Raw genomic sequence first — 9,937 nt, 5'->3', positions numbered from 1 at the left:
CCTACACTCTGGACGCGGAAACATCTGCCGCGCGACAAAATAAGACGCGGTAACCAATGAACACATTGAGCTGCAAGCTTATTGGCTACTGCATCACATTTTGCCGGTAAGCGTTTCCGCGTCCAGTATGCAGAAGTCATTACATGTAGCTCGATAAGCGACAAATTCATGTTACCAAGCACTTTTTAATAGAATTATTGATGTAAATGCAATTATTAAGTAAACCCGTTGAAAAAATAAGAGTATTGATAAAATGTGCATAGAAATGGGTTAATATACAATATTTAAAAAATTCATATCAAAGTTTATTTGTCACTAGCCCGTGCAACTTACCGCGCTACATTTAAGGCTGGGTTCACACCTTGACGGAAAAACAGAAAGCGAAAAAGCGGAAGCCAATCAAAACTCGCGGAAAGACAAAAGCAGAAATATCGCTTATTACTACAGCGAGATTGGCTTCCGCTTTTTCGCTTTCCTCTTTTTCATGACGAATATCAAGGATCCATTTTGATCACGTGATCATTTTTGTCGCTGAAACAGCCAGTTAGAGCAGCTCGTAAAAATTAACCTATAAAGTTTTATGATTGATACCCTGAGCCACACCACATGTTATCTCTTCCAAGACTGAGAGAAGGAAAATGTATTTCTGTCCTCTTTTGACACATGCGCAGAAAGAAGAAAAGCTGAGCAGGACAGAAATATACGTCTTCTGTCTCTCAGTCTTGCTCACACTAGAGTTTCTTTAGCAAGAGTTAAGACCGGAAGGACGCCATTGCTGGGTGGCCGGAAACAGCAACAATTTCACCATGATTGAAAGTTGATAGTGACAGTTGATAGTTTGATTTCATCTTCTACACTGAAACAGTTTACTCACACCAATTCACAGATTCACTACCACCTTTAAAATATCTGAAAATGGCAGCGTTTATAAAGGTATTCAAAATCTGACCAATCAGAGATCGGTACCCCTTATGACTTGAGTCCTTACTAGAAGGACTCTAGTAGTCAAAGTCTTGCTACAAACGCTTTGAAACGTTTAATGAACCATTATAATTAGAAGAAAGAATTTTGCAAATTGACCAATTAAAAAACACTTCAAAGCGTTTGTAGCATCGCATTGACCGTACCCTAGGTCACACTTTCCACTCATTGCTTGGATAGGCCATTCCCTCTCTAGTAATATAAGTTTTATGGTAGTTATATGCTTCTGTTTTCAGCTATATTGATGGGAGTGGGAGAAATACCATATCTCCGTGAAATCGCAGCTAAAGACCTAAACACAATGCGAAGGCAACAGCGATAGTGATAGAAATAACAATAGCGATAGCGATAGGAATAGAGGAATCTAACACATGGGAATGCATTTCCGTATGTTGAATTCCTCTGTTCCTATCGTTATTGCTTGAACTGACTTGGACTGACTTGAACTAACTTGAATTACTCAATCTAAGGTTTTTTTTAGAGTTTCATGCATGACCACGCATGAGTTCGCATTTTGACATCACGCGTCTCGTACTCCATATATCACGATAAACGTGTAATACCGAAAAATGCAGACTGACAGAAATTGGCCTCACCGCAAATTAAAATGTGCGAGTCAGGCGGAAATATTACGATCGCATCAAAGGGACGATGATTTTATTAAATTCTTGCGGGAGAAGCTGTCCGATGTATCACAGAATTTCGGAGTGCACAGGACATTGCTTCAATATATTCGGTCTGACATTCCATTCAAGTTATTATACTTTATTTTCACATCGGGTATGGGCAATCAAACATTGGGCGAGGAATATACCGGCATAGTACAGGCTAATTTAGAGCAACGCAGAGTTCCAACATTAACTGTACGTCCAGTTTGAGAGATTTATTTAAAGGCAAATCCCTCTGATAACTTAATTAAATTCTATTTTTCCTTAGGTGAGAATATTAGCTGCGATTTTAGAATATGGTGGTGAGAGGACATTGCTCAAATTGCTACAACAGTTACAAACATATGTGAATCATCCACGTAGCGAGTTGACTCCAACAGCAATAACATTTTTAAATACTTTACTATCCAAGTTACGCACATTGATACCTATAATTATATTGTTCCACAAAGGGATATTTTACATTTATGGTAGATACTACAGTCTGGGCAGGAGAATTGCTGGATTAGATTATACAAAGGTAAATTTCAAGCTCCAAAAATTCATAATATTATATTTAATTTTGTTATATTTATATAATAATTTGAAGGTATATGGACCTCGACCGAAGGATACTGTTAGCTGGGGATTAAGATTATTAGGAGTTGCTACTATAATTCAATGTCTATTGAGAATTTGGCAGAGTGGTACTGCACAAGATACTACCGATGTAAATATGTCTAATGCTAAAGACATTAGTCACAATTGTCAATTGTGTCTAGAAGCAACAGCAACAACTGCAACACTATGTGGTCATCTATTTTGCTGGAACTGTCTTAGCGAATGGTTGCGTGTTAAACCACAATGTCCATACTGTAGAGAATATGTACCACCGTCGAGAATTGTCCACTTGATGAATTTATAATTTTCTGTGATAATAGATTTTATATATTCTTTGAATACATATTATATATAAAAGTTATATATAAAGGTCTTGTATATATTTATATATTATACATTTACAAGAAATTAATATATTTTTAAAACGAAAACATCTTTAAGATAAAAAGAATTTAAGTTTACCCGTCATTCTTTTGGAAAAATTATATTTCAAAATGTGGAATTCCCAAAACTTTTTATCAAAAGATTTAAGTCATTTTTATCTGCAAGTTTATAAGATATTGACAATCGATTAATAAGAATTAGTATTTATATATAGGAATTACATATGGGAAAATGAAAGTAATATATCTGCTTTTATAGATATATACAAAAATATCAAGTTTTATTCAATTATTTCTGATTATCATATTCAATCATACTACATTTTGTATAACAGTCTAATTTTGAGAAAAACAATTATGTACAATCTCTCCTCATTTTCATTTATAAACTCATTTTATAAAATTGTTAATTGGACAAAAGTATTATTGGCTGCGATCAGTCCCACTACAAATGCTTTGAAGCGTTTGATTGATCAATTAGAAGAATTTTATAAATTAATAAAAAAAAAAAACAAAAAATGTTTTAAAGCATTTGTAGCATCGCATTGATCTTACCCATTAACAATATAATCGATTTCTACTATTCTAAGAGTCTTCGTTTTATATTTTCTCTTATACGACAAAAGCGTTTAAGAGAGCTTTTTTAAGTTATGATTTTCTTGCTCTCCATTTAATCATATTACAGTTAGAGAGTGAAAAGACAAGTTAAAGAAACAAGATATATGATTTTTTTCTTGTACATGCAATTAGAAAATGGGGACTAACTAATAATAAACAAGAACTAAAAAAATATAAGAAATTAAAGAAGTGATTAAAGAAAATAAGGATTAAAGAAAATAATAAACGAGGAATAAGGAATGGAAGAAATGCATTTAGAGAAAATGAGAACTAATGAATAATAAATGAAGATTAAAGAATAGAAAAAATGAATCAAGAATAGAAGAATGATCAGGTGATCTTAGAATAGAAAAAATCGATTGTAAATTCATGCTCTTGGAAAGTCACTCAATAACATTTGCCACTAGGATGTGCGCTGAATGGAAGTCATCCCAACAATGTTTCCAATATATTGGCTGATACCACCTGATTCGTCCTTCAATCGGAATCCATGAGGTCCATAAGCCTTATAAAATATATTTCGAAGACAATGTAATCGTTCTCTACGTCTGGAATTAAATTTTTAATATATATAGATTTTATAAGGAATAAAATATTTACCATTGAACCGAGAAATTATACTCACTGTGTATGCGTTACACAATTTTCATCATCATTTATGTTGCGTTCTTGCGATGTACGTCGAGTTCTACGGCAAGTAGTACATGATGGCTTGCAATCTGAATCAGGTGCTAATACATTGTCTAGGTGTGGAGCATTAGCAGTCGTGGAACCACATAGGCTACCAGTCCCTGTTACCAATTGCCATGAATCGCCTGAGGATGTTGAATCGTTTCGTTGTCGAACATGGGGATTACGTGGTATTGGAACACCAATCGGAGATGTACGATTTGCGGACAATGATGAGCGCGATTCTTGTACGGCACCACTATCTTTGTTTGGAGATGTAGTAAATGTCCTGTGAACAGCATTTCTATAATATATACAAAAATATGTTAGAACTCTGATCGTAATTTAGCAGATGATGTTAATATAAAATTGCTATAATACTTAAAAATAAATAATTAAAATAATCGTACACATTATTGCGTGAGTCATCTTGATTATCAGTGGAATCAGTAAAGAACACAGCTGCCGATGAATCACCATCTACGCTATTTTGTTCAATAGAACTAGATGAACTGTTCTTTGGACTAAAACTTGAGTTTGTTATGATTTCGAAAGACTCGCTATCAATCACAAAAGTTTCCGATTCGCTATGTTTTGATGTTCTGTCATAATGTTTGTGTATGCTGAATTGTTCGTTTTCGATATATTTTAAGAAATCAAAACAGAAGAAAAGTATTTCTTCTCCTTTATTGAGCCTGTCTGCTAAATCATGTCCAAAGAGCATCCAATCATAAGCGATCGTATAATACAGTAGTTGATACGAATCCAATGTTGTATGAATGACACCATCGGCCCAGAGACTAATTCTCAGTAATGAAATAAATAGCGGTGTGCGGTCCCAACCTACAAATAACATTAATCTTTTACATAATTATTTAAAAAATAATTATTCTTTTGAAATTTTTATATAGCAATATGTCCATACCTGAGATACAGTGAATCAATAATCCGTTATTACTATCACTCAGATATCTCAGTATTAATTTTAAATAGTTCTGCGTTAATTTGACTAGATTCCATTCTGTATACTGATTCCAGTTGACTCGTAATTGACTGGAGATTGGGTCTTCAGGTACACATATTGGCGCATCTATGTAATTCTGGCACCAGTTAAACACCAGATCCTTCGATCGATAATCTTGGTCTCTAAATTCCTTGAAGAATTCACATCCAGGATATGGCAGTGAAATGAGATTAAAGTCGCTGTACCTCCTTCCTTGGTCTACCTTCTCCGACGAAGTTACGCTGAGTACCGAACAAAAGAGCTCTGTTTAAGGGCCTCTAAAAGTGGATTCATAGAATAAAACAGACTGCTCATACTAAGAACTATTATTATGGAACTTTACTCTGTGTTTGTGAAGATGAACATTTTATTGGAATAGCTATTGTCTATTGTATGCAATTTTCTTCTGCAGAAACTATTCATGCTTCATCCTAAACATTATTGTTACAAACTATAATCTTTACTCATTGTTTAATTATGCAACGAAATAAATAGTTTTACTATAGAGCCATCTTGTTTTTCTTCTATTTTTCTCATACAAAAATAACTTTTTATATTTCTTTTAACAATTATGCTACTAAGTCCTTGCAATTACTAAACAAAGTTTAACAATTAGATAATTTAAGTCTAGCCCTCTCCAAATATTTGCTTCATGACATACAAATACAAGAGAGAGACTTTGTATCATCCTTACGTCATCCCATATTTAACTTTCTTCTTCTCTACCATGAAGTCTACGATGGTTCCTACATTAAGAGTCTTCAGAAGTTCAATATCGTAATATCTAACTTTATCTTTCAAGTCAGTCAGCTTCGATTCCTCCTTGGGTAAATTTTCTTCTACCTGTGTAACTGGTTGCACTGAACTAGTGCTACCTACACTAGATAGCAAGAAATCTAATCCAGCTCTACCGAACACTTCTGGTCCACTGGACAACGTTGAGGATCTGCATACATGTCTACCCTTGTAAAGTATCACCGGCACTGGAAATCTTGAACGACATCTGGCAAATCTTGAACGTGTCATCAGTTTAATGAGCTTATTCCTCTTGATGAGCATATTTTCCAATACATATGGCGATGCCAATGATGTATCGCAGTTTTTCAAATTTCGATATTTGTCATGTTCTAATATTATAAGATAGCTTGGGTAATGGGCGCAAAGATCACCTCCGCTATTATCAATTGTAGAATATTCATAATCAAAGGCCGCAAGTAACATGCACCTCTGCATGATTTCTTGATTCTGTAAAAAGATACATAGTTCATTAACTTTTTACAAAGAGTTTAATGTTTGCATGTTTAATTATAAAATATATTTATGAAACAACTACCGTGACATCTGCATCCTTGGTTCTATAGGTGTTTTTTGCAAAGTGTGTGATGAGATTTCGTAGACTATCTATACTAATCTCAGTCATGATTTGTCGTGGCTTAAACTAGACGCGTTTGCTCACTTGCTGTAGAAATGTGCTCAAAACAGCTTTCCAAGGAGGCACTAGATTCACAAGGCATTAGTTGCCAGTATCTTGCATGACAAAAACACAGCACAAAACACTGAATTTAAGGTATATGCACGTCGCATTGCCAGTTAACATTTATCGAATTCTTTTCGTCACAATCCATCTTCAAATATCGACAACACGATCTTCCATGCATGTACAATCGAACATATTATTTCTGTAGACAATAATTTTACCTGTTATAATATGCGACTGTTGAAAGATAAAATTTGTTTATTCAAGAGAATTCTTGTTGCAATTATATCTATGATCTTCTCTTTGTATCTTCAGTTATCAAAGCATTCAGAAACTTTGAGAAAAAATTAATACAAAAAGCTTTCAAAATAAACTCTGGATGAGAGAAATTATGCGCATTATTTATCCAATGAATATTTATTACTTTTTAAAACGCAAAGAAAAATCAGAGAATAAAAAAAAGAAGAAATAAATCTTTTTTTTTTAAATTATATTAAATTTGTATATGAATCTTTGTGTTCCTCAAAAAGGAGTACTTGCTCCATCAAGAGCAGGGCGCGCGATTAATTCTTTTTCACAACATAAGTTTTTCTTGCGAATAGGTCTGTTTTCTATAAACTGAATACCATTTTCCATGTATATATACTTTTGAAACTTAAAATAAAATAGATATATGTTTGATATTTGATAAATGTGAGAAAGAAATTTCTAGAGCAGGGATAAAAGACAGATCTATTGAAAAGCATGTATAACCTATCAACACCATCATATGAGCCATCGGTATCACTGAAAAACATACGGCGTTGTAAATTCCCACCACGTAAGGACAGACGCTATGATGTGTCGTTAAGATTACTGTTTGGTCCGCGTGTCTCTGCAACAATGGGAGATAGGTTTCCAGAATTCTGATAACTCGGAGAAAATCTGCGACACGAATGCACGAGTGTCCGCGAGCATTTTTGAATCGAAAATTGCAGTTTCAGCTCAGAAATACCCGTAAATACTCGCATGCTCCTCCCCCCACTCTCGGGAAACAAAGAAACTCGTCCTTAGCGTTTCGGCACGTTTGAATTGATTTGAACAGTCAAACGGACGAACTGTCCAAAATGTGATTATCACGCGGTCACCCTATCGCAGTCACGTTCCCGACTTCCCGTACTTTTAAGGTTATCTTCGAAACCGTGATGGTGATGGTAATTCTCCGATGGGAAGGGGAGATTGGTTACAACGCCACCTACTGCAGATTACAGTTAAAAGTCTAGGGCAGAGCCCATATTCTGTAACTGGCCTAACTTTCACCGAGGGTTTAAACCGCTTCAGAATGTAAGAACCAACCAACTAGCAGCATTCTCCTGTCGTTCGATTGTAACAGGGGAATACTCGATTGTAGTTGGTTGATACGTTGAACGTATACATAACGGAAATTATCCAATCACATTTTACGTGCATCTTTATAAGAGAAATGCGATTGAATAATTTTCTTTATGCATACGTTTATGCGGCTATGCAAGTTTGTGTGGATATAGTCTAATGGTAGCAGCTGGAAATTGACCTATCACAGTCGTCAATATTTCCAACTTCTAACATCTGATTTATGATTAATGGTTTATTGTAGAATGCGTGTAATCCGGATTCTCATACAGGCAACAGCGCTCTGACATCGAACGCTGATTAATGAAAAACGGGTGATGGAGGTAAAGTTTATCATCACAACCAATTTTTCATCTGCGTTTGGTGTGAGAGCGTTATTGCCCATATGAGGATCCGGCTTATGCAAAAGTCTAAGTGAACCACTCCCGATTTTTTTTTGTGTCAATAATATCCAATTTTTTCATCTCTTGATAACTTTATCCAGGAGATATTCCCCAGATTACAATGGAAATATCTCCTGGATAAAGTTATCCACAATTTGTTTGGAAGTGAAGAAATTGGGTATAAATAGAAAACAACACCTATGAACCGGTCTTAATCACGGCGCTAATAATGAGAACGAAATACCGACCGAGTACTTGCCGAATTGAGCGACTAGTACCGCGCGTAAACGAGCGATGGCGCCACATGTGCGACGGCTGGCGACGCGCGCACGCGCAGACGCGCCTGATACAATGGACCAGTGGAATCGAACACGGCGCGGTCCGATTACAAGGAACCGAAGGAACGCGACCGCGGCTTCGCTCGCAATATGGCGAGTATGCGATGAGGGGCTGTCGCATCGTGCGTGCCTCGCTTCGTCTTGTGCGCTGTAGTGACGTTCGTTAATCGTGTCGTTGAACCGTTGAAATATGCTGACAGTAACGTGGGTTCGTGGCAACCCGTCGTGAATCGGCGCGCGTTCTCTCGCGTGATCGTGTCGAGGGCGACGGCGACGGCGACGGCGACGACGTCGTACGTCTCCCCCGACGTGGAGCGAAGCAGTCGCAGCGTACGCGTGACGTTCGTACTTCGTACGCGGGGCGCGCGGGAGAGCGCGAGAACGAAAGTAAACAAACGACATGAGCGCGGTACTCGGTGGCAGCGTCGGCAGCGAGACGGCACCGGCGGGCGCCCTCCTAGATTCGGACGTCGAGGGCATCCTCGAAGAGAAGAACCAGCTCATCAGCCGCCAATACGCGGAGATCGAGAGACTCCAGCGCGAGCTCGCCGAGGTCGTCGGCGAACGGGACGCTCTCCTCTGCGAGGTGTCGAAATTTAAGTTCGAGCGCGAGATGACCGACCTCAAGCGGCTGCACGATGACAGGTACGCACAACACGCGCTTGCTAAAGAGTTAAGACTCTCGTCGATCTCTTGCTCTTCACTCCCACTTAATCGCTGCCGGAAAGAAGATAGAAACGAGGATTCGCACTCCCCGTACATTTGTCTTCTTTGTTTTCTTGCAATTCCTTCCGCATTTTTCCCTCCGTGACGCCTTGTTTAAGCGCGGAAAGTGTAACGCCGTGCAAATTGAAAAGTACGGGCTTGATCGCGATAAAAATTCATTTTTGCCAGCGTGAAAGTGTTCTTTTCTTTCTCTTCTCATATATTTTCTTTATGTTAATAACGTTACGTTAATCTCTCGTCGTTTTGACGTATCTCTCATGCCTTTTGTGTATACTTGAACGCGGTGTAGCGCGCGGTTTTGGGATAAGACGAGAAGAAAAGGACAAAAATATGTGGGAGGTACAAAGAACTCACGAGAAAGATCTGTCCTTCCCACTCACATTCTTTTACATTCTTCGTGTTCAAAACGAGATAAAAGCGTATAGCGAGTAGCTAAGTGCCACAAAAAAATCTATGTTCTTATCCCTTCAAATGAAATAATGGGAGGTACAGAAAGAAATTTTATATATATATATATATAGTACAGTATTTTACATCTCTCTCGTTTATTTGCGCCTTCGCGACGGGAAACGAGGAAGTGGGCGAAGTGCGGAAACCGAAAAAGGGCGTATCCACCTTTTTTCCCGCGCATTTAAGCCGCATTGTTTTTTTTCCACCCCGTAACTTTCCGGGATCCGATCTATCCCGGCAACGTTTCGCGACGTCGTTTATTTCCCAGTT

General features: G+C 37.4%; 3 protein-coding genes across 10 annotated transcripts in view; 2 read left to right on the top strand and 1 right to left on the bottom strand.

Moving 5' to 3' along the window:
- Positions 1-1,217: 1,217 nt before the first annotated feature.
- On the top strand, positions 1,218-2,680 carry Pex10 (peroxisomal biogenesis factor 10). 2 transcript variants are annotated; one of them, XM_011066589.2, is made up of 4 exons: positions 1,218-1,368; positions 1,463-1,844; positions 1,918-2,169; positions 2,239-2,680. In XM_011066589.2, the coding sequence occupies exons 2-4, from the start codon at positions 1,551-1,553 to the stop codon at positions 2,551-2,553; spliced, it is 861 nt and encodes a 286-aa protein (XP_011064891.1). In that variant the 5' UTR covers positions 1,218-1,368; positions 1,463-1,550; the 3' UTR covers positions 2,554-2,680. The 2 variants fall into 2 exon arrangements, with proteins under 2 accessions (XP_011064891.1, XP_011064892.1); XM_011066590.2 differs by having other exon boundaries at positions 1,452-1,844.
- Positions 2,681-2,883: 203 nt separating this feature from the next.
- On the bottom strand, positions 2,884-7,591 carry EDTP (Egg-derived tyrosine phosphatase). Of its 5 annotated transcripts, XM_087405843.1 has the most exons (8): positions 7,394-7,591; positions 7,199-7,273; positions 6,256-6,601; positions 5,617-6,167; positions 4,845-5,164; positions 4,330-4,762; positions 3,876-4,223; positions 2,884-3,798 (listed from the first exon to the last, which is right to left on the bottom strand). In XM_087405843.1, exons 3-8 carry the CDS (start codon positions 6,340-6,342, stop codon positions 3,654-3,656), a joined length of 1,884 nt encoding a protein of 627 aa, XP_087261969.1. In that variant the 5' UTR covers positions 6,343-6,601; positions 7,199-7,273; positions 7,394-7,591; the 3' UTR covers positions 2,884-3,653. The 5 variants fall into 5 exon arrangements, with proteins under 5 accessions (XP_087261969.1, XP_087261968.1, XP_011064894.1 ...); XM_087405842.1 differs by having other exon boundaries at positions 6,256-6,636; positions 7,153-7,591; XM_011066592.2 differs by having other exon boundaries at positions 7,153-7,591.
- Positions 7,592-8,547: 956 nt separating this feature from the next.
- The window catches only part of siz (Brefeldin-resistant Arf-GEF family protein schizo), a 57,004-nt gene continuing 55,614 nt past the window's right edge, over positions 8,548-9,937 (top strand). For 2 of the 3 annotated variants that reach the window (XM_011066601.2, XM_011066600.2), the window contains exon 1: positions 8,549-9,136. In XM_011066601.2, coding sequence (XP_011064903.1) covers positions 8,892-9,136 — 245 coding nt within the window. In that variant the 5' untranslated portion in view covers positions 8,549-8,891. Of the gene's footprint in view, positions 9,137-9,937 lie in introns of all 3 variants that reach the window. The other variant, XM_011066605.2, reaches the window with a different exon arrangement.

This window comes from Acromyrmex echinatior, chromosome 4 (genome assembly GCF_024713525.1).
Source record: "Acromyrmex echinatior isolate Ae372 chromosome 4, ASM2471352v2, whole genome shotgun sequence".
Classification (NCBI taxonomy): Eukaryota; Metazoa; Arthropoda; class Insecta; order Hymenoptera; family Formicidae; genus Acromyrmex; species Acromyrmex echinatior.
Note: the sequence above shows the minus strand (reverse complement) of the source record. Positions and strands in the feature narration are given on the sequence as shown.